A 25,607-nucleotide genomic window follows, 5' to 3' on the forward strand; every position below is an offset into this window, starting at 1 on the left:
TAATGTAAGTGGGGGAAGCTACTTTTAAAGTGTTATACTAAAAGACAATCCATGTTTCAGAAGACTGCAGTGAAACAAAAGGAAGGTTGCTACAACTTTCCCTTCAAGTCTTCAGAGAAACATCCAATTTAAAACATTAAATTTTTATTTCTGGTCTATAAAGCATATTTTTCATTTCCCTCAGTGGAAAATAACTGTTACACTGTTTTAGTAGATAGCYCTCAAAGGATGTTTAAAGTGTCTTTCTAACAGCAATCATATAATAAGGCTATGCCTTTCTCTAGGGGCCTGACCCCCAAGTTAAAAACTTTTAAAGTCCAAAATGAAGAAAAAACAAAAATCTAATTCGTCCTTCAGAAGCATGCATAAGAAAATGTAAGGAAAAATAATTTTTTTTMAACATGCATTTTGAAGTGTCAGTATATTTCCTACATTTCCATACCTGGAATGACTTTTTGTAGAAAAACAACAGTTAAAGTTAGATACTGTAATTTATGACACCATGTTGTTTTCCATTCACCTCTTTTTAAGGGTCTACATAAACAGAAGAGAATGGTCTCATGGTGACCAGTAACACAGTGGTCTCCAGCCAAAGCCATTTCCAAATCCAGTATTTTGTGAATAGCATCCTACCCAGTTAGTAAGAAATGATACAACTGATAAAATGAGCTGGCTCTTAAGATGTGAAGTAAGAACTTCTCCTTTTTATCTGGTAAAGACCAGACACACAATGTATTTTCTGTGCAAAAATCAAAATCTTGTTTTCCTCTGTGGAACAAAGAGTTTTGTTCTAACTTCATTATACAGGTTTCTCAATCCCAGACAGATGCTGTTGAGAACGTACAGACATAAAAACACAGCTACAAAATGCTTCAATGTTCCAATAAAATTGTAACAGAATAACTGTTAATACTGTGTATTCCTTTATATCACACCACCACCAATCCAAATATCTAGTAACAGAACAGTACCGAAAAAATATGTCAAAGTCTGACTTAGAGTTGTTTCTCTACRTAAGACATTACAGCTAGGAAAAGTGACTATGAGAACAAAGGAAGAACAGCTAGTGCTTTAACCTCATCCCATTGGCCTGTCTGCTCTTGATTACAAATTTCAGACATTTACAAGACATTCCCTATTACCGTGACAACTGGGCATTATTTTTTCTGTATTTATATGGCAGTTGTCAATAGCTGTTGGCTACTGATTTTCTAAGTGGCATAATTACTGTCAATCTCATGCGTTTAACAGTGTTAGAAAAGAAATACAAAAAACACTAGAGTTGCTTTAAAAAAATAAATAGTTTACACAAAGGTATCTTCACACTTTGTACCTTCCAACATTTCACTGTTCATCAAAAACCCCAACAAGCTAATTCACACAATTTAGTTTTACTAAAGAAAAGAACAACAGAAGTCTAAATTTAGAAATTATGGTTCCTAAGAGATTTTCACAGTAATATTAAAAAAACATCTCCCTGTCCAGCTGTAAATTATTTGCATGAATAGGTTTTATCAAGTACTTTTAACAGATCCAAAGCATGTAACTCATTCTTATTCAGTGTGAAAATACCTTTGGTAACAAAAATGGGCCATGAGACATAACAGCTATTCAAAGTAATTAAATTTGTGATACATTACCACTGTTCCATTATCTGGCATCATTGGTGTTCCCATATTTGCAGCTCCTTCTGGTCCCATGGAAGGACCAGGACCCATTGCAGGGCCAGGTAAAGTTCCTCTGTTGTTCATATTCATACCCATCATTGGAGGAGGGCCTTGGTTACCAGCAGGTGCTGGGCTAAACGCATCTACGCAAAACAATCTATACTTAGAGCTGTCCTATCTTAATTTTACAAGAACAAACAAACAATTCACGATATTTAAAAAGCCAAATGTACAAGACTTCAAATACTTGAGAAAAACATATATTCTTTGAGACTGTACATTTATCTCAATCATCTGCTTTTAAACAGGTTTTCAATAATCTCTATTATTCTGCATTACATAATTTGCCTCATGTATTTGAAAATCCCAACCTTTTCAGTTAAATATAGTTATACAGTTTCTGTGCAGGAACCGAAGTTTTCATATTGCATCTATATGCAGTACACACACCACAGATGAGCAAAAATCTCAAGTGATTTTAAAGACATTGGCAACTMTAAGGCAACATGGCTCTTTAGGGATCTTAATAGATTAAATGTACATTTGCAAGAACTCTTTTACCAGCAGTATGTTAACTGTATATAGTGTACAGTAGATTAATCTAAGGTCTAAAAACACCACCAGACATGGTACTCAACTTCACAATAAATCACTTGTAATCTAGCATAAATAAAATATTGCATCTAGCTGTGATTTGTTATAAGTACCAGAGAACTAAGTAGTTTCGTTACAACTTGAAACGACAGAACAATCTCCTCCAAAATTCTAAATCAAACAGGCAGAACAAGAAAATCTTGAAAACATTCTGAGGAGATCATTTAGCTGTAGTATTACACTKAAAAACATCACTCTGCCAGTACTCACTAACATACTGAACACATAAGTAAAAATGTCTTCATAGTATCAGAAAGAAAAAAGTCTTACTATCTATCCCACATCTTGCTATTATGAAATATCATCGACTTCAAGACTGGTGATCATGCATTCCACCAAGYCCCACAATAATCCATCCTTTTCAGCCCCAAGTATGCATCCAAAATTTAATAATGGAAGAAAGCATACCTTTGGAGTTTAGTGTWCACTTTAAGTACACACTTTTATAATATAAAGAAATCTGACATGCTGCTAGACTAATAGGGTTGTAATTCTTATTTCAAAATAAACTCTCACTTCTCATCACAACTGCACTTTTTAGTAACAAATTTATACATATACATCATTGAAAGAAAGCCATTTCAGAGATACAATACTGTGTCTATCTGCAGGTATGCAAAATTACATCTGTATTACTTGCCTTGAGTATACCATGTCACAGCAGCCAGTAAAAYCATGGCATTCAAAATATTGCTGCTAAAATTGAAGACCTGGGTTTGATTACACACATTATGCCAACCACAAACTCCTTACCAAAAACAATCCATGCTACACAGCAGCACATTAGAAGTGCTAAACAAGTTTACTAGTTTACTAGTTTCTGTAATTCTGAAAAGCAGAAGTCTTTGAGCTTARTATTTAAAAATTCCAAGCCTCTCCYTGCAACACCAAGTCAAAGCAAAGGCACACTCAGGTTGGATACTTCTTACCTACCYATACACATGATCAGTTCATGTAGAAGGTAGAAGATTGTTCTACAATTCAAAAAAACTACAGTAGCACATGCTCTAAAATGKTTTTTTACGATCACCCATTCAGTTAGTATCGAAGGGAAAGAAACTGCCAATATAAGGGGAAACCTTTATTTTCAGAGGCTAGAGGGACTTTGCAGGACTATCAAGATGGCAGTAGCACTTAGTGCAGGACATAACTAAATGTTAAATTATTTGCTATTTGCTTACTTATCAGACTAATTAAACTGAGCCCGCTGGCATCAGCAGGTACTGTCATTTATCTGTCAACTGTCTCAAAGTTCTCATGCTCTATATCAGACAAATGCATCCACGGTGGCATRTAGCAATCTATACTATCAAACCTCTAGAATACTGATCCTGTTTCAGGCAGAGTCAGATCTGAAAGCAGGAACACTACAGAGTATAATGCAAGAAGAGAGTGGAGCCCTGCATACTTTCAGCAAGACACCACTACAATGTATAGCTATAACTCAGGGGGTCCTCCAAAATCCGATCCCCAAAGCAGACCCTAAGAGCTGGCCACTTGATGGTCCCTTCTTTTTGGTGGGACACTGATGTTAGGAGTTTAATGACTACTCTCCATCTGTAAATTGTGTTCATGCCACAATGCACAGCCTAAAATAAAAAAGCCTTCTTTTGCAAACTGAAGGACTGAAAAAGACACTCTAAATGGACTGAAATGCACCAACAAGCCAGTCAATAATCTTCATCAGAGACAGTTCCAAACAAAAGCCCTTTTTTTCCATATTTGAATTTATAATCTGCACTTAGCACTACCAAGCCAGTTAAGTGCTCTAATGAGGCATACATATTCTCGWAGAACTTGTCACAAAAAGCTGTAAAAATGAGCAGTTCTGCACAAGTCAGCCCAATGCTTGTTAAATCTGTCACAGAGGTACTCTGCTTTCTAATAAAATTATCATGCAAGTATTTCTGTKACTGAAGATACTCCAGCTCCCTACTGTCCTGCATTATGAAAAGTCACAAACASTAAAGGTCAGTTAAAAATAAAGTTACAGTTCTAATAGAAATGTGGAGAAAGGATGCTACTGTCAACAGCTAAAGATCTATTATTTATAGATCTATTGTAAGGTTTCAGAGTCAATTATTCTGGTTGTACTGATGGAGTTAATATGCTGGAGGAAAAAAAAAAATCTCTATAGTGACCAAACTTAAAATCCAGCCTCTGCAAAAATAAATGCTACACTTACCTATTTGCTATGGATAGTTTTAAAATAGCAGTTCAGTGTTACTATAACTTCTTTTGGAATGATATAATTTCTTTCTAAAAGTATGAAGTTTAAAATCAAGTTATAACACAAAGCTTAGAATCTAAGACCATGAATATCACMATTACRAATTGCAGTAAACACACATTTAAAATCTGYGTGTAAAAGGTGTATCTTGCGGATCTGGACAACAGGCACAGTATCAATATTTACRAAGTCTTCTAATTAAATGAAATTTTAAGCATGCTGCAATATGCAAARGTCCAACTATAAAATAAAAAAAATAAGCCTCAATTTATGATTCAGTTTAATATTTGTAGATAGCTTCACAAACTTTCTTCAGAATTATTTTTAAATMATTTTCATCATCCCTGGAAACACATGCCTATTTCTATGTTTCAGCTATAAACGTGTCTCAATAAATACAAGGAAATGGTGAACAATGTATTTTAAAATTTGAACCAAGCAGATTCATTACTCTACAAATTCCTATTACTCAAAAGTTCAAGACAAATGTTTACTTAGTTTTGTATGCACTTTCAAGTTTAAAACATAYAGAAAATAGTTCTATTACTTTTAATTATCATCCTAATTTATTTTAAATTACCATTAGGAAGCTTCCCATAGTTTAACAGTTCACATAGTTTAGTTAGACGTGGTAATTTTGAAGGAATATTTTAAGTTTCAGTCTTGTTTAAAAGCAGATATTCTGTAAGTAAGATTCTTAACTGTTTCAGTCAACACATATGGAGCAAGCACTAATTATTATACTTTTCTAGATTACACAGTAATAGTTTTTAGCATTGACAGCATTTTAAATTGCAAGAGCTGAGAATATTTGCAAATACAGACTGGGAGCAAACTGGTAGAACATCAAGAACATTATTCATTTACCTCATCAGGTATGTCAAGAATAACTTGCCAATTTTAACCTCTACATCGTTTCACTGCATGCAATTAGTCGCAATTTCTCTGAATAGGTAGTCCCKCCAAAATAGTATCTTTTCAACATAAAATTCCTCTTTTGTATCAGATAGCTCCCAGAGCATCACCTTTCTCTGACTTTTGTTTCTCTTAACTTGCACATAATTTTTTGCCATGTATAGTCAAAGCAATGAAGATACATCAGGGGTAGGAGGGCAAAGCTGTTTGAAAGCAAGATACATGCTGGGGGCTTTTTATTTCCTACATGCTTACTCCTTTTTTATCAGAAGTTGTTACTAATTAATAGYGCTTGAGTTACATGTACAGTCCCAAAGAAAAAAAAAAATTTTACATTACAGAAGCCTTTTTCCTTCAGATCCCTACCTCCCATGTTTATTGCTCCACGAGGACCCATATCACCCATTCTCATTTCCTGTTCTCTCTGAAAGTAAACATAGTTTTCATGGTCAACCTATCATTCTTAGAACTTAAAACATTCCCATTTACTCCATGAAAATAAAAATGTTAAAGTTTCAAAAGCTCCCATTGATTAAAAATATTACAAGAAATGAAGTTAACCATACTCTTGCTTTTTATAACATCAAATGGATTAATAAGTTCAATATAACAATGATGTACATTTTTGCATATTAAATATCCCAAGTTCCATTTATCAGATGCAGCGGTCTAAAGCTTCCAAACAGTTATGTGAACAACTGTGAATTAATCACCCTTCAYAAAGTGTTTTTAATTAGTAAGTATGTTTCTATTTTACCTGTAAACAAACAGGTCTCATTACAGTACTTGCCTAAAGGCCGTGGTTCAGTAATACTCAGTCTAGTTCCACAACTCAAAAATACTTGTGCTAATTGAAAATCAAGGTCTGATGTATTACATTATGGTATATAAACTCTACTGGCCAATTCATCTTTGTTCAAATAGTTTTGACTTAACTTGGTAGTGGTATATTTTTTTAAATCAATAATACCTTGCTATTGATGTTAGTGCAGACACCCACCCATCTTTTAAAACCAGCATAAAACTGTAGTAACACCAGAAACTGTAACATGCTTTTACACTGAACAGACAAGAAAGATATCAAATTGATTCAGATACAATGGATGCTCAGTCACCCAACAGCAAAAGAGTTCTGACATTACTAAACATGAACCACGGCCTGCTATGAAACAATACTCAAAAGATAGTACCCAAAGTGGCAAAAAAATCATCACTTAGGAGAAAACGAAGTACTCTATCAGAGACAATTCCAAGGGATTTTAGGATTACTGTTTACATCAAAAAGATTAAATAGAAMCAAATTCACAGTTGGAAACAAAAACTAATGATATTTCTTAAAAAGAAAACTCTCCCTAATTTTCTACAAGAATGTTAAGAAGTCTTCTGCTCCTGGGTAAACACACATGTGCTGAGAATAAGAAAATGCAAAAAATGTACTTCCTTCTGAAAAACCATTCCACTCATGATTTAAGAGCCTAAGTTCAGATGCACTTTGAAAACAAATCTACATACTCGGCAAATAAATCAGTCTATAAGCAACTTTTACATGGAAATATTAATCAAACCAAAATACATTCACAGTATTTTCACAGGTTCACAAAAGTCTGTTTTGCTCAATCACATTTGGGATGCCAAATATAAGTCATCTATCTTCAGCTACCTGAAGCAGCAGACACCRCTATTTTACAGAACAGAACCAACAGTCTTGTAAAAATATCCCGCTATAGGAAACTGCCACAAGATATATGATAAAGGGCTCTCAGACCAACAAGTTTGTAGTAACTAATATTAACCTCCAAAAAGTATTTAACATAAAAAGAGTACACTCTATTTTCAGAAGAAGATGGTTTMATGTGGAGAGGAAAAATAAGGCCTGGCAACTGAAAGACACAGGCAGGTATTAAGGTCCAGCTAAAAAGGCCATTGATGGAACACTGAGGAGGACCTCTTCTTACCCTATAATCAACACTAAAAATTTAWTAGAGAACATGCAACCATTTTGACAGACCTTTCACAGTAACATCAACTGGCATTTTAAGTAAAATCAGCAGCCCCACTGGAATCGATCATACCTATAAACCAACATGGGTTAGTCACAAAATCAGCACACAACCTTGTTTATATTAGTCTGCTTGTACACCTCATTCTTGACATAAGGAAGCAGAAGGGAAAGTGGTGTATGATCCCTAATGACAATCCCTAGCCCACAAGGATAGAGAAATACTGTGGCTATCAGTTTACACTATTAAGATTGTGTGTGCCCACAGGCATGCCTACATGCTTGTGTGAAAACCAGACACACGGTGAACAGTTGTAAGAAACTTTTTAGCTACAAAGAAAAGTACCAGACTTTATATTAGGCACGTAACTTACTTGATTCATCTCATGTTCAACTGCAAGTTGGTTGATTTTATTTTTTAATGTGATAACTGCCATAAGGCAGGGCCAAATACAAAAAAGGATGGCTAGAAAAGGATGTTAAGTACAAAGCTGTAAAGCTGCACTAGTTACTAGAACTTAATTTGTTTTCCTTGTAAAGGATAGAAGCTATGATGTACACTTCCTTTAAAAAAAACACTGGTCTTCCTCCTAGCAATCAACCAGTTCTTCCCTGTCTTGAAATGCTTCCAGTCTTCAGTKAACTGAAGTACAGCAAAAGACAGGCAGAACCTACTTTTTTTTTAGTCTAGTTTAACACTCAGAAGAAAAAAAAAAACATGAAGTAACTATTTGCCTTTTTTTAAATTATTTTTTTTTTTTTTAGCTTTTTTAGCTTTAACTTCAGTGTTGAATTATTACAGTAAAAAAACAATTCAGCTATAGAATCAAGATCCATAAATGTGCCTTCAGGTCACTGCTGTCTACTATTTTATCAACATGCCTAAAAGATTAAGATGCTGCTACTGCTTACAATTTTTCCTATGGCTGCACATTCAAAACTAATGTTCCCCTGACTTTTCAGCACAGGAAAATTCTTCTGTACTCTTAACACAGAATTAGGAAATTTACACTTYCTGTCAGAGAAAACACTCAATTTCAAATGTTAAACAGCAGTACATAGCATTAATCTCATTAGATGTTTGATACATTTAAAACTTCTATCTGAAGGAGTCCGGGTGGTAACAAAAAATCAGTTCCATCACACACAAATCATGTCCTAGACAGTTCTTTACTATGTGAATATAAACACATAGTACAGATAAGTTAGGTCAACTAGTCCATGCATTTTGCCCAAAATACAACAGAAAGGAATACCAACAAGTAGGTTTGACAATAGCTGAACCAGTGCTGGTGGGTTCATTTTCAGATACTCAAGCCTTTTCCAGAACTTAATAATGATAGTGTTACCTTCTCAGATCTTCTTTTCCTCACTATGACTGCCCATGCTTCTGTCAAGCAGCAGCCTGCTTCAGCCCCTTGCTCAAAGCCAACCGTAACTACTCGTAACAGGGAGTTAAAACTGAGCAGCAGGAAAACAGGCTAAGCAATTAACAGAGAAATATGTGGGGTGATTAAGAATCTCTGAAGTCACCTGTACCTGGGAAAACAAATTAAACTGGAAGAGAACAAGAAAAATGGATGATATGCTATTATAGGGGGAAAAGAAAGCTGTAAGACAAAGAATATGTGGGAAAGTGTAATTTTCTGTGAAAATCAGAAAAAAMCATAAAAAAACAAATCAAGCAAACAAAAAATGTCCTATTGTAAAAGCACTGTTTACACAACTCAAACCTTTTCCAATTATTTGTTGCCAGGATTCTTGTAAAATACTTCAGAACTCAYTAATGCAGACAACCTTCAAAAAGGTCCAATTAATTTGAGTAATCTCCTAGAAGAACTCTTATGATGGCAAATATAGGATTATACTTGCTAATTGCTTTAGGGAGAAGCATTAAAAACTACATTTTACTTTTGACGTTAAAATTAGTTGGAACTGTGAGAAAAGTATATCTACACCAAAATATTGAATACACTCAGTTTTCAAAATATATATTGTACATTTAATATAGTATGTGTTCTCCCCTTATTATCAAGTACTTGAAACCAGATTTCCAAAGTATTTGAGGTGCATCATGTACAGTGTTCTTAAACYTCAATCACTACTGATAGAGCAGTCTAAAGACACAGAGGACAGCCAAGATGATTCTTCTGAGTTTTTTAAATATATTGCACTATTTTTAAATTTGTTCTAGAAAACCATTAAATGAAATGTTTTGAATAACACTGAAGAATTGGTACAGGACAATGTATCAGATGCAAATTCCTTCTCCCACTGCAAGTAAAAATACAGTCATAAATCTAATTTTTTTAACTGAYAAACCAGTGCTACTTTTTTCCTTAAAAAACAGGCTTTGCAGTTGCAGTAGCCCAGAGAATATTAATCTTGTCTCCCAGTGATGCAATATTCATGATAACAAAGCTATCAAAAAATTACGGTATGAACTAAATAAGGCATGGAAAATTTTAGAACAGCAAAAAAGCAAGACATCAACAGAAATGTTAAGATGACAGACCATAGAGTATCCAAGGGTTTRTGGCCAGAAGATGCACTTTCCAATTAACAGGCAACTATTTACTCACCTTTCAGYTAAGGAACAGTAAGCACAATAACAYTAAGACATGCATCCAAAAACTGCCTTAGCAAGAAAAGAACACTTGCACTGTAAACTTGAACATTAAAATTAATAGTTTAATTAGCACTTTATCTAGGTTGTGTGTATAGCRCAAAACGTAATTAACAGTGCTGTTGATTCTCACTCTTTTTCATCAAAATGAAAACTGAATTTTATTCTCCAGCAGATTTTATATTTGTCAAAACAGCCCTGACCTTTTTGTACCTCTTAGTAGAATTCATTATTCCCTTCTAGTGTGGTTTATGTCATTAAGTTCCTTTTAGAAAAGAAAAATTATTTCCAAAGACCTCTTCAGGAGGCATAAGGCCCTTAAACCGTAGATAAATAAGGTAACTAACTTGTAACTGACTGAATGACATCTATATTTTCATGACATAAATCATACAAGTTATTGAAGTAGCTAGCTGGCAATCAGAACTAGAATTTGGAGGACACRTTTGATTGTGCATTATTTGTCCTTTCCTCAGAATAGTCTACTATTTCACTCCAGTGACAAGTTCACTGGAAGTTAAGCTGCCAGTAACAAGTTAAATTAGTAAAAGGCTTGTCTTCCATYTACCCTTCTGGTCAATAGTACAATAGTAATAAGTAATTCTAAATTAAAAATGCTGATCTTTCAAAATCCAAGACTTCTATGCRTTTCTGAGTACAAAAGTCTGAATTSAGAGCTGATCCCTMCTCTGAGCTRGGCATYAAAGATTGTTGATTATCCCAGAAATGTCTTCCAGCCTAAACTATTCAAAACTCTATGAACCGAGTGATAGCGCTCAYCCAAGTCTGCAAAAACATAAGCTTTCTCACTTTACAGAAAACTACAAAAATACGTTAAACTAGATAACTAAAGTAAAAGTAACTATAAAACACATAGCATACAGTAAACTATATAGAGTCCTGGTTTTTAAACAGGAAGCCTAATGAAAAGAATTTTCAGATACAATACAAGAATTTTCAGATACACATATTCCAGTAAATGCTACAAATTGGAAAAATATCCCTAATGGTAGCAAATATGACAATGACAGGAAAATAAAATATTACTAGTCCAGTGCATTTCTTAAGCATTTCTGTCATTTCAGTAAGATTGCAAAGGAAGTAACAATTTTATTAGAATTGGGGAATTTCTTTTAAAACTCAGAACAAAAGTATAGGAATATATTCATGAAAAACCTTCACGCATAGTTCTGAGAAAGTCTTCAGCTTCTGTGGGGTCTCATTTTCCTTCTGCATMAGGTGCTGAGGACAGTCCTCAGCAGTAAATCCCACAGAAAAAAACCTCCAACAAAACAAATGTAATATAAACTACTCAAAAGTATTTGYTATTGTAAGCTGAAGTTTTTCTTTAAAAACACGAAAGAACCTTGTATTACATGGAACAGTACATTAAAATCACAGGGGTAGTGTAATAAAACCTAATACTAACCTAATATTCATGTGCAAGACATCTACCACACTATATTAAAAACATCTGTCTTAATACACCCTGTAACATATCCCAGTATATTTCACACAGATTAATAAAACATTTGGTAGGAGAGTACTCTATTATCCACGTTCATTAATTAAGGACTGAACAGCCTTTCAGTACATCACCTAGCACTAACACTGTAAAAGAAATGGATTGCAATTTTGTCTGTGACACGGAGCATGCACACTCTTAATCTTTACAGATTTAGGATAAATGGTTTTCAAAAAGTTACAGTTACATTCCGTCTCACATTCACCTTTATTTTAATACCAGCCGTTTCTGATCTTTACAAAATGGAGTACATTTCAAGAGCTGTCTTTGTTAAGGCAAAACTAGCTTCTACTTTCCAAAACTTACAGCTGGATGCATCCAAACTAAAGTTAGCTTCCTTTCAATACTCACATGATGTTTAAGTCTGGTCTACACATCAGTTTCAGAAAAAAAAAAGCAGTTTAATTGCACTAATATGGCTTTCAATACAAAGACCTTTAAGGGACACATCACTAMCCAGCAACATTTAATAATCCTAAAGATTAAATAAAAGGTTAATACTAAAGGTTAAAGACAATACTATTTAATACACAAAGCAAAAGCTTCGTTTTACACAAAAATTCATACTTTCAGAATGTATTACAGGTCAAAAATTTAAATTACATTCTAACTTGTTAACAAAAAAGAAAATAGTCTAAAAGAAGCCAAGATATTCCATGGAATCTATTCTGTTGCTTAAACAATTTGGTTCCATATTTTAATTTATATCTTTTCTGCTTCATTATTTTGTCTTGTAGTTACTTGCTCATCCACTGAATTTTAATATTGCATTTAAGCCACTGCATTAATATTACTTGTGGGCTTTCCTTCTACCTCTCTCATTTCCTTTTCTAAAATATAGTAAAACTTTGTATATCTACAATATCTGCAAAACTAACTAAAATGTATCTCATTTTCTCACAACCTGTGGTAAGAGCTATTTATCATCCTCAAAAAAAAAAAAAATTACACAGAAGGCAAAAATCAGGCCCTAAGCAAACTGCATCTATATAAAGTAGYTAGGAACAAAATCCAAGTATTTTAATTCCATTCCTCTAATCATCCTTACATCACCTGTTCAGGTAAAGCAAAATACTGCCATATCCCTTCATGTATATAAAGCACTCTCTRAGGATGTAGGTGCAAAGACAGGTATTTTTTCCAAACATCTTTGCGGTTGGTGATTTGAGAGAAAAAAAGTACAGAGGTATTCTGGCAAATTTTTTCCTTGAATGATATAACAACTAAGACTCACAAGAAAGGTAAAAATCTGTTTCTCAAATATTTTAAGCTAAAATTCAGAAATAATTTTGACAAGACAAAAGTGCTTAGAGAAGGCAACCACTTTCAACAGATTTGGAAATCCTTTGAAAAATGAAATCCCATTACATCATTTCCTCWAACAGCAACTTTCTTTTTCTCAATTCTGCCAATCTGATTCTGCTGGAATTGAAAGCCACCTTGGATTAATGGACCTAAAATATAAAAAATATTTCTCCCATTTCTATTAGCTACCTTGTCTCAGTAACAGTAAAGAAATTAAAAACATAAATTAAATACAGATCAATGGCTGAACATAAGTATTTTTTTCAAAGGCACTTGACTGTTTACTTACCCACAAAATTACTTTCTGGAAGAAATATATACCATATCACCAAGTTCACAACTGAGACATTTAACAATTCCACTACATTCACAATATATTCACATCTTCAGAGGCATATTAGAGAATTTCATGCAGCATCTTAGAATTATTCTGGTTTTATTTGAGCTGAAAAAATGYCACAAGAGTAAATATCAAAACAGACAACCTGGAAGGCTGCAAACGATTTAAGATGCATTCCACAGCTTACCATGGTGGGTGTGGACTTGATGGGCTGCTTAACTGATAACAAAAACTGAGCTAACTGTTCCATCAGGCAGAAATGCACTGCAATACTTAACTGAAAATCAGGTGTTATGGAACTATGCTATGTTTTAGATTTCATTATGTTTGCCTTGCACAAAATCCAAATCTATACAAATATTAGAAAGAGTGAACACTGGATTGAGTCTAAAGAACAATTTCCCCCAAATGCAGGATTCAAGAAAAAGACATAGTGAAAGTTATCAATACTTAGAAGAAAACTTAATCAGCCAAGAATACCCTTCATCGTGGAAAGTTTATGTGACAATCTACTTATTATTTGAAGCGTCAACTATAAGACTGCAAAATCAACTTAAAAGCACCACTAGTTATAGCCACAGAGCACTAAACATGGCTCTTTCCCAGAGTTCTRTATTAACAATTTTTCCTCATCAAGTAAATACCATATATGCAAACTAATTATGACATAAAACCAGTCCAATTGTAGTTGCTATCTCCTAACTAATTTGAATTAGAATATGCAAGTATTTGTCAAAAGGAAAGTGAAAACCAGTCTTTCAATGCTACAAAGAGATCCTGTAGGAGAAACTTGTAGCACCCATATCGTGTCTTTATGGATGTTGCTTACAACAGAACAGTTCAATGTTTAAGATTTCTCCAATGAACTCATGGCCTGTCCACACATACAGCACTTAAAACATGAAATTATAAACAGAGAAGCATCAGTGAAACTTCCTGCATGAAAGCAAGCACCACAGTTATTTAATACAACCTACAAGCCATCTCCTGTAAAACTCACTCAACATGAGGCAGACTTGAATGAGGAAGATGTTTGTCATTTGAATAAACAAAGTTCTGACATGAAAATAATACATTCTGCCAGGCAATCCTAGTATTTGCATCAAAAGTTTAAAAAACTGGTCATCTGAAAAAATCCAAACAGGTAAGAAACATTGCTTTCTAGCTAAATACCTTAACCCAATTCCACACACTCTTAAGCTATGTGTCTGGCTTCATCAAAAATATCCAACAAAAACTACTGCTTTATTTATGTAAGTAGACCTGAAGAATTGTGTTAGGGACGCAATGGGGACCACCCAATCAATGGGGACAAACAAAAATAACTGGTTCTTACCTAAACCCAGAAGTTCCCCTATAGTTAAAACAAATGTTTAATAATTCAGAAATGGTGGGGGAAACAAACAGGAAGACTCCGCAATAAATAACATTTTAAAAGTATTATAAAAAACAGCAGCATATAAGAAGATAAACAAGGGCTGAAGAACCTAATTTCAACATCATATTGTCTTCTCTGGATCTTTCACATAACTACATTTAGAAGAGACAACTACCAGCTATCCTGTCACAAGCAGATAACCCAAATTGCATTCAGGATTTGTACTAAGAGAGGCGTGCTTCGTATCACGTACAGAACAGAACTAATACAAACACTCTATCCTACACAATTCTAARCCTAAATTAATGAGTTATTACCGACTCTAGGAAATCATAATGGTGACAAATGTCTTAGGAGGGCCTGTTGTGATACGATACAGGGTAGTGGTTTTAAACTAAATAGTGGTTTAAACTCAGATTAGATGCAAGGAAGAAATTTTTTACAGTGGGGGCAATGAAATACTGAACAGGTTGCCCAGAAARATGGTGGATACCCCAACCCTGGAAACATTAAGGATTGGATTGGATGGGGTTCTAAGCCAYCTTAAGCAGCTTAATATGCCCCTGCTCATTGCAGGAACAGTGAACTAGAGGGCTTTTAATGGTCYCTTCCAAACCAAACCAYGCTATGATTCTAAGATTATGYTCARGCAGAAACATCTTTRAATGGCAAACTTTAAATATATTTAATTAACCCGCTAAGCTTTAGTTTCTGTTGAGCTCCCCATCTGAACAGTTACAAAACAGCTCTACCAAATCTCATCTTCTTACCAAAACCCACAATTTATTAAAAATGCTAATTAATCWAAAAGTAATACCTAATCTCTGCACAATAAAAGACTACCTAATGGAAGACAGAAGTACCATATATAAATTCCCATTTCCTCATGGAAGATAAAATAACCCAAAAAAAGCACTGCCTCCAGCAACAGAAAAACCTATTTTGAAAAGAAGGCTTATGAAATATTCAGGAGAAAAATTAAAAATATTTCAATTTTTAAAATAACAGCCTGGTATCAATAGACAGGCAACAGCACTAAGTTAATTTCCATTTGTTCTATTTCTATGATTTTACTGAATTATTACAAAATTTTCTGCTCTGCGAGAGCTACTGAAGCAAAATGCTAGAGGCGAAGCAAAAGGTCACATTATGAAAAATAATTACTCAGAAGGCACTGGCTTGAGAGAAAGAAACCAGGTCTCCAAACAGGCTTCTCTCACACTACACAACAGACCCATTGACAGGTTTGCTCACACCCAAGAACACTATTTCAACAGAAATTTCACTTATTGCCTCTTGGATGTTTTCCTCTTTCTTTAAACACAGATCCCTTGAGCAAAGACAAAYTTTTCTAAGCACAGAAACTTATTTTCGTTGCAAGTCTCAATACCACCAAGCAAGATCTCAGGATTTAGAGAGGTGGATGAGTCCAAAATAGGTACCAAGCAGACAACTGAAACTGAAAGTTAGTYTCTTCTTAGACTGGGTAAATACGTGTAAAAACCCCAAGTCAAACTTAACTCCAGTAGCTGAGGAAAAAAAAATGAAAATTACAAGACAAACATTAATTTTAGCTTCTTCAAATAGATATGGCATTTATCAAACATATCAACAAAGAATTTATCAGTTATTTGATAAATATTATTATATTATTATTCTTATTTGTCAGAATATGAAAAACTGAAGAACCCTATTTGAGGAACTTTAGTTAAATAAGTAGGTTTTACTTAAATTGTGAGCAGCAACCATTTTCACAAATAAGACTAAAATATAAAATACAGACTTACTAAATCTGCTCTAGATTAGATGTCTTCATTTTTATCCATAAAACCCATGAAACAGGAAAACCTAAGTATGCAAACGGAGTATTCTATAACAAGCGCAGACACACTGAGGTCCTTCTATCAATAATTGAACAAAAATGGCATCTGCTACAGCTGAGGCCTCATGAAACACTGAGACAGACAAAGGCTAATGTCACTTTGCCATTACATAAGCAGCATCTGGAAAATGTTATTTGAGTTTGTTGATCATCAGTCTTACTGAGAGAAAGTAAGGTTATAAACGAAACTAGATAATCTAAAGAACATGGTCAGAAAATTCTGTGTCCATTACTGTAGAAAAGAATGAACAYGGGAAAGCTTAAAAGCAGTACCACAACACCTAAATTCATACCAGAGATTTATGTATGTTTGACAGCACATTAAGGTATAAAAATTACGTGTGAATAGTCGCTTGTTTGACTTCCATGCTCCCATAAAGTACATATTAGTATTTTCCAAAGCACTTTGTGCAAACATTAGAAGATAACAGCAARAGTAAAAATTAATCTCCTAAATATAACGCAAAAATATCACAGCCTCAATACTCATGGTTCACACATACAGAAATATGAAGTTATAAATTAAATAATGGTGAACGATTATTTGCTCCATTACTGAAAAATTACTTAGTAGCATCCTTGAGATACATAAAAACATGACCTAGAAAATCAATTATGAACCATCTTAAATGGTCATTAAATACTTAAAACCAGAAGATCTTATTCCACAAATACTTTGATTTAATGCATATAAACACATGTTACAAAAAGATACCTCAAGATCTGCATTAATTTTCAAGCAATGTCTTTTCATACTAAAAGCAGATATGACAGTGAAATAGTTTTTTCTACCTATTAATGTCATTAAAGGCTGAAAATAATTTATTTAGTTTATGAAAATAATATAAATAGAATATTTAAGGCTGTTAAGGAAGTATTGTTTTTGACCAAAGCAACAAATTTAGTGTCTGAAACACCACGGAACAGAAGAAAAGCATGATTTTAAGAATCTGTCTACCGATGTATATCATGGGACTCCTGAAAAGAAAATTATTTAGTGTTACTGTGCCAAAACTAGGACAGCCCACAAAAACACAAACTGCATATTTATAAACTGCTTCCTCAAAGGCCTATCCTATATTGATTTATGCACAGGAAGAAACTTGATCATTGAAGTAAAACCACTGCCAAGAAAAGCAGGAATATTTTGTCAGGTTGCTGGTTYTTAGTTCTACATGTAATGACTTGTCTTTTTCCAAGCTAGTTTTACCTTAAAAAGCCTTTAAGGTGTCACACATGAACTATGTATGCTGGACTGCAGCTAGGATTCATCTCGCCCAATCACACTCTACAAATGAGCTTTTACAAAGCRGTAAGAAACTGAGATTTTATTCATACAAACTCACAAAACTTCACCACCATCAGCTTCATTAAGTATGAGGCTCTCAGGATTAAATAACTAACATTTATTGTCAGAAAATGCATCAAATTTGAAAAGATTCTTAGAAACGWTTTATTAATTTATTATTGGGCATCTGCCTTAGTTTAGAGTAAGGTAGGAAACAATTCACCATTCATTAAAAAATTCCAACTGTTTACTGGAACTTTTGAGCACAATGCTATGAGAACATGGAATGAAAATACAGTTCTATTCACTTTAAGAGGCAAGAAGTTCAAAAATCTCTCCTGAATTACTGAAGTTCAAGGAAATGTAACTGATGGCTTTCTTTCAAACATGTCTCCTTGCAAATTAAYGTAGAAGTGAGGGATGTCCAAATAGGGCTCAAAACAGCAAGAAATGGAAATCTAGATTTATAAACTGCTCCAAAGGACAAAACTCTTAAGAACAAAAACTATGGTGGGATGGCATTCCAGAAGCTGTAAACTTCATTGCTGTTTTGCAATGTGCTTTTTTACTTTCTTGTTCTTATCTATCTTATAGCATTTGATCCAAGTCCACTASAATCCCTGCTGCTGAAGCATCTCCTCTGCTTGAGAGGCTGCCACTTTATGCTGAYAATTACTCAACATACTTGAGAGCACTGCTTCTGCAAGAAAAACTAAAGGAAAGCAAAACAACATCTTAAAATAATTCCTGAAAAGACTATGATATTAAAAAGAAAAAGTATTTCATATACAAAGTCTTACATGAAAGAATAGCAAGCATTTGGAAGTTGAAACTGATGATTTCTCAAGAAACATGCAAGTTACACTTCAAAAAGGCGGTTTCCTTGGAGGGAAGTGGGCAAGGACATAAAAATTCCCAATTCCCTCTTTAAACCATCAAGAGGAAGAGCTGTAAGTTGTAGGCTGGTATTGCAGCTATTGTTTCATTAAGTACAATACCCACCCAACATCATTTCACATTGTTATTACAGAAGTAAATCACTGCACCACAAAACTAAKGTCTACAACTCCTACATATTTTGATCTCTGTTTTAGACACATGGAAACTATTTCAACACACTAAATCCAAATGACTAAGCTGGTGACATGGATAAAAGCAGGTCTTGGAAGTGGAATTATTTTGTATGATGGCTCTGATAAGTGATTCAACAATGTAAATCTAAGCAAGCCACTCATAACTGGATAATAACCATTGCATGTTTGAATAATTAATGTATTATTGGCACTCAGAAGTACTTCCTTTTAAAAAATATTTGTGCTGTTGAAAAATAATTCACCACCAGCAAGTTCTTCTTTCAGCCAAAAGAATGTATGCAAAATAAAAATCAGCAAAATACCACTGGGAAACAAGTTTCCCAATTAAGCTAYTGTGAACTCAGAATGCATACAAATTATTGAGCTATAACAGCATATTTCAACTAACTGACTTTTAGAAAGGAAGGGAAAAACCCAAAATGGAAGTGTTTATTAATCTATCTAGTAGAGATCACACAACTAGATTAATAAATCGTTTAAGAATCACCAGGCTGCCCATTAGATAAACAATCAATGTAATCAAATTTCCAATGTACAACATCACTAGCAACAAGAATGCTTCAGAAAGAGAAATCTTCTCACAAAGTATTTTTAACATCTGTAACAAAACCAAGTAACTGGCAGCTGCGTTAAGCTTGATTACAAGATTTTTTTCAAAAGTAGTTATATTTTTTAAAAATCCAAGTTTAATGAGTTAGGGAAAAGACAGATAGAAACTTTCAACAGGAAAGCCTAATACTGCAGCCWTGTATGAGAGGGGTCAATTCTGGTTGCCACTGCACTTACCATTTATCTTCCTGTTTTAGCCTGACCAGTAAAAGTGATAGGATATAAGTGATAAAAGCCTATTTTTCAAAGCTTTTAAGAAACAAAAACAAGGATTAGAAACAATTATTATTGTCCTAGTAAATACATGGTTGGCAGAAGACTTTACTGTGTTGTAAGAATTATGCCAACAGAGTTTATCAAGACTTGCTATAGTAAAAAACTATCCAAAAGCATCAAAAAATGAAATTCTTATCAAGAGTCAACTTTTAGCCTCTGAAAATAGAGAATAACTTTCTGAGCACATGTACAGTAGTAATCTGAGGGTAGAAGTAAGTATAAGATGGAATCTATTCACAGTAAACAAGCATTAGTAAGAACAAATAAAACCAAATTAGTTGTATAAGAAAGTCTAAGTTGAAATCAAAATTGATATATCTTTTTGCAACCTCCACAAAAGGTTTACAGTTCTCTGCTGCAAAATGCAAAGGCTTTTCCAATTCCCATTCACACCACATACCTACAGTTATCTAAAAACATGTTATAACAAACATCTAAAATATTATAGGCATGCTTAGTCACACAGTTGCCCTGATTAGAAATTGTTGCTAAAGAAAGTAAACACATGACATGCCATTTTGTTTCAATTTTTCCTCTTTTAAAGAGCATTAGAAGTAAAACCTAAGTCAAGCCATGACCAGAAGACTAAAGACTAGTCTAGAGAATACATTTTTTCATGTAYTATTGTATGTGACACTTCAATTTCATATGATGTTTAAAAAACAGCACATGTACTCTATATTCCTTTTTATATAACTTAAAACACTTTGGTAGTGCTGTTACTGCAAAACTGTATATATTCCTGCAGTGTATTAAGTAGTTCCAGATGAACACACAATTTTARTAACAGGAGTGGCAGAGCTACACTCTTCCAAAGTAGTCTTCCACCTTTTACTTTTCGTCTCCAAAAAATTCGATGTATTAAAGTCATAAAAATTACRCACAGTGATTAACGCGCTTACCACTTGAACCACTCCTCTTCCCTTCTTATCCTATATTTTTGCCAAGTCCAGCACACCAACTTTAGTAGTTTCTATTCATATAGGGTTTGGAGTTTAAAAATGTAGATAAGCAACAAGGATGGACAAACTATGGTAAGCAATTTAAGCACAGACACTAATAATAATATTATCTCAAGGCAGATACAAGAAAAAAACAGTAAAGGCTGTGGTGGTCAACATTATCGAGTTTTCCCCAGCACTCCAAGCTGCAGAATATAGGCTGCAACCTCCTAACAGCAGTGGAATCTGAGCAAGCTACTGCCATCCCAGGGCTGTGGGTTGGCTCCCCAGCTTCCTATTACTRCAGCTCTCTGCAGCAAGAAGCATGGGTCTCACAAGTGAGCCAGGAGGTTTTGACAGGTAGCTTAAAGGGTCAGGCAACCCTGAAAGTCAGGCAACCCCAAAAGATGCTACTTCAAGATATTACAGTGAAATAAAATTTCACATTTGGCACTACASAAGTCACAATCAGTAAGTACTATTTCTAAATTATATCAAGACAACTGTTACATGCTGTTTACCCAAGGATGTTTAATAATATTTGGAGCACACCAAAGGACAGTATGCATTCTGGATTCTTGGTCTTCATCATCCTGAAGAAAAGACATGCTGAAAGCAGTTTTCTTTTCAAGTGAGAGCATACATGGAAATAAATTACCATCCACTTTTGGATGCGAGTCCTTCAAAACACAGTCAGCAAAATCAACTGACACCTGTTAGTAAAATCAAAGAACTATTTTACTTCCTCCCCACCTCTACTAAAACACTAAGGGGCAGAAGAGGGGGAAAAATGTCTTGCTGAGAACAGGAAATAATTTATTTTTTAACATCTCCTAGAATGTCTCAGAACGTGCATAATAATTTCTTCACAACCCTACATAAAATTATACAGTATAGAATGTAAAACAAGTTTTTCTTTCACAGGAAGTAGCTAAGAAACCAGCCGTTCATTTTCAATTGATGTAGGAAGCTACACCTGGGAAGGGGGGCAAAATCCCCTCCTGCAGACTACAATTGTTTCAATAATGTAAAAGAGCATTGTGTGACTTTCATATTCATTGTTTTATCACTAGGAATAGATGTAACAGTAAAGAGCATCCTATTCATAAGAAACTAAAGCATTWGCAATCGTTTGCATTCATGTAACTGATCTAGTCAGTAGAAAAAAAAACTTTTCCTTTGACCAAAAAAATTTAAAGCTGACTCCTCTGATAGCACCGTTTTGTTAGTACTGAAGGATGACTCTTCAGAGGCAGAGTATACCTAAATTTCTAATTTAAATGATGTACAGATTATATCAGAGGACAAATTTTCCCCCACCGTTGTCATCTTTTCAGAATCCTTTAGTAATGATTTGGATGTTTTCCTCATCCAGTTTTACACACGGTCAAAAGGAAGAGTGATTTCAGGTTCCATATGAAATTAACATTGCTCTTTTTGTTTCTGAAGCATATTATTCTTACTAATTTAAGCATAAGCCAAAACCAGTAATTCAAACCACCTTAACAGCATGAACTGGTTTAAAATTTAAACCCTCAGGTAGACTAGGGCACTTCCTGACAGAAACATCAGGATGGGTGTTCTCCCATCACCTCCCACTTAAGAATTACTTCACTGAAACATTGCAATTTCCAAGTAAAATATTCCTATCTGAACACCTTCACTTAATGGAAGTGTTACATCACCAGCTTGTACGAAAAATAACTGTGATGTCAGCACACAAGAGAATAACTACACTACTGAATATGTAGCAATTCACTGAGGASAATGATGAAATACTGAAGAAACAACAGCCAACAAGAAGGCAGTTCAACAACTAGAATAAAAATAATACAATAAAAAAAAATCTTTTCYAATTTGGACTTTCCCCACAGAATTGAACTTACATTGTCCATGAAATTGGGCTTAAATCCTCCCTCTTGCTGTCGTCGTAATTCTTCCTGTTCCCTCTGGCGTAGCATCTCTTCTTCACGACGTCTATGTTCTTCTTCATGTCTAGGATATTTTTAAAAATTATGTCATCTTAGTCTCTTGACTGTTCAGACTTGCACTCAGTCTCAAGACTATGATCAAGCATATAAACAAAATTGGTCATTAATTATTTTTTACATATTGTAAGGCACTAATCTACTCAACTTCATGCGTTTGAGTACTTTTTAAGTTTTGTTTGGTTTTCGTTTTTTTTAAACTGGAATACAAGTAATTTCAATACCAATACATTCTACACCTACTCTTCCAGCTATATATTGGTAAACTGGTTAAAATATTCCAGTTTTTAAGAAGCCACTATGGATTAAAACATTTCAACACCACCAAAAACCACATTTTTAATTCTGAGATGTTTATGTTGTTSTTTCCTTCTTATCAACATTTACTGTGGTATTTAACACAAAAAGTATAAATCAATATGATCGTACTATGTCTGTTTACTTAAACTTTAGAAGAGGCACTAAAACAATTATTTGCATGAACTGGATCTTAAAACAAAAATTGTTTGTGACATACTAGAATGTCAAGTGAAAATATCTTCCAAAATCCCATGTCAGACTCTAAGACTGCAATGCTATAAATCCATATGCAGATCACCTGCCCATAAAACTTAGAAGAAGCATGCTCCTATCTAACACACTATGCTTCGGTCACAACGTTAAAATAAAAATGAAACATAGGCTAAGACATTTTGACACTATTTAGAAATCTCACAAATGTACAGCAAAACCAACAGAGCTGAAATAAGTGAAAAAAAAATCAAGAAACACTTGAAACCACTCTTTTATATTAGCATTATATTAACATWATCAGAAACATCACACATTATGCTTTTGAAAAGCAAATATAGCAAACATATCTAAATTCATGCAGGCCTACAGTAGCTGCATGACACCTTTGCACAGTACAAGACAAAATACCTCAATTGTATCTGTTTGCGTTTTTGAAGTTCTTGGTTTCGAAGTTCTTCCAAACGCCTCAATTCCTCTTGACGACGCATGAGATCTAACAGGATTAAAATTGTATTTAAATATAAAAGCTGTCAGTCAATAATGTAGCAACACAAAAATTGTTAATACTGTCAGATTACAGAAACATTCCATTTTTTACACAAWTTTTTCAATGCATTTAACTCATCTCTTACCACAGAGCTAAGTCTAGTACTTGAAAAAACACTGGATACATGGCTCACAAACAAAGAAAGGTACAAAATGGACAAAGCCTCCAAAGCAGGTTATGTAAAAAGAAATCTTAARTTCTCAAAGAAAAGGAAAAAAAACCTCCCAAACCCTTAAATCCATCCTGATGTTACATGAAGGACAGGGCATCAATTTTCTCACAATGTTGTGCACTGTTAAAGTCACACTACCAAGAAAACCACTGCTTATAGTATTTCCATATTTATGGACTTTTATATTCTCCACTATCTACTGCAGATCACTGYGTGGCACACATCAGAAAAAGAAAAGTGATATGAACTTCAGATGCATGAAGTCTGAACCTCCACGGAGATCTATTATGACTCTGGTTACTGCAACTTAYATGAATCTTTGAACCCCACAAAAAAGGAACAGCCATAACCTCTTAAGAAGCACTTAAAATGCTCTTAAAAAGCAGGGTATAACTCCTAGCAATTACTTTTGCTGACCAGTCACATTATTGATTTCTGCCTGGAAATTTATGCTTTCTTCAATTAATATTAATGCTACCAATTTGTTAGAAAGCAGTTCTGTATTTTTTAACTTCATAAGATATCAGCCACATATTATTTACAGAAACCACAAGTAACATTTTCCCATACCACTCTTATTACCTCTCTTTTATGCTTTAGTTCAACTTGTCTCCACATTTTCTCTATGTGTTTCTTCACTATACTAATTAAAATATCTTTTTAGTTATGCAAATCACTTTCCTCAAACTTGCATCAGTATAAAGTATTACAACTTTAAATTTTACTTTAATATCCAAAAACTACAATAGTCAGTACATTGTGCCAAAATAGCACGCATTTGTTTTCTTTTTGAACAAAGCAGATTATCAGATTTTTACTCTCACAAGATCTCTGTTGACATTAGAAGTCCATTCTCAACCCCATTTTGCAGGATTRGTTTCCCATTCTCTTCTGCAAAACGAATACATTTCACATTTCAACGGGATCTGAATACATTGAAAATTCATTCAGATCACTAAGTCTGAGGGCTGCTTCTTTCTAAYTGTGCTTGCCACAGAAGGCCTGGCCACTGGTATCCTGATAGCTGGGGAGTGTCACAAGCACACTTTTTTTTAACTTTTAAATAACCTTTAGGTTATTTCAGAGTTCAAGTGAGCTTTTCTTTTAAAATGATCCTTTAGGCTGCTTCAGGGTATTACTGAGATCAAAAACTAACCCATTCTGTACGCAACACTGTCCAAGGGAAATGGAAAATGTTTCCTTTTCAGTTCTTTGCTCTTTCAAATTCATGCATAATTCCCTGTTTCTTGTGCACTCCGGCACAGGATTTCCTACTTTCTCTCTACCTCTAATTGCTACAAATTTATCATTTACCATCCTTTGTTCTTAAGGTGTAGTACTCAACTTTTCTCAATGTTCTCTTAATTTTTCTCCATAGCATAGTTGTGATTATTGCCTTTCTTGAAACTGGTAGTATTTTAAAAGTTCAACATAGCAAATTATGATTCAGTATCATTTGACAACCGCCAAATTCTGGAAGAAAGTCTTACTAGGCCAGATGAAAATACAGATATGGAAGGTTCAAACTCTGCACAAGAGCTATTCATATTAAAAGACCTGCAACGATTTTAATGCTTGACTGACAGGCCCTTTCTCTGGACAGAAAAAGTCTGCACTAAAGCAGCTGTGGGAAAAAAAAGAAAACAAACAGAGCATCA

The 25,607-nt window shown here is 34.1% G+C and overlaps 1 protein-coding gene across 8 annotated transcripts in view; it reads right to left on the minus strand.

The window, feature by feature from the left end:
* Positions 1-25,607, minus strand: part of PSPC1 (paraspeckle component 1) — a 60,044-nt gene that overhangs the window by 26,140 nt on the left and 8,297 nt on the right. For 4 of the 8 annotated variants that reach the window (XR_008965489.1, XR_008965491.1, XR_008965490.1 and 1 more), the window contains exons 5-8: positions 23,639-23,723; positions 22,616-22,724; positions 5,833-5,890; positions 1,641-1,810 (exon numbers count right to left, since the gene is read on the minus strand). Coding sequence is in view for 3 of the 8 variants with exons in the window: in XM_057368481.1 (XP_057224464.1) it covers positions 1,641-1,810; positions 5,833-5,890; positions 22,616-22,724; positions 23,639-23,723 (422 nt within the window). In the remaining 5 variants the exon portion in view is untranslated. Of the gene's footprint in view, positions 1-1,640; positions 1,811-5,832; positions 5,891-22,615; positions 22,725-23,638; positions 23,724-25,607 lie in introns of those variants that run through there. The other 4 variants (XR_008965492.1, XR_008965493.1, XM_057368482.1 and 1 more) reach the window with 2 other exon arrangements.

The sequence above is a fragment of the Malurus melanocephalus genome, unplaced genomic scaffold (assembly GCF_030028575.1).
Source record: "Malurus melanocephalus ecotype Western Australia unplaced genomic scaffold, MMel_1.1 scaffold_93, whole genome shotgun sequence".
Lineage (NCBI taxonomy): Eukaryota > Metazoa > Chordata > Aves > Passeriformes > Maluridae > Malurus > Malurus melanocephalus.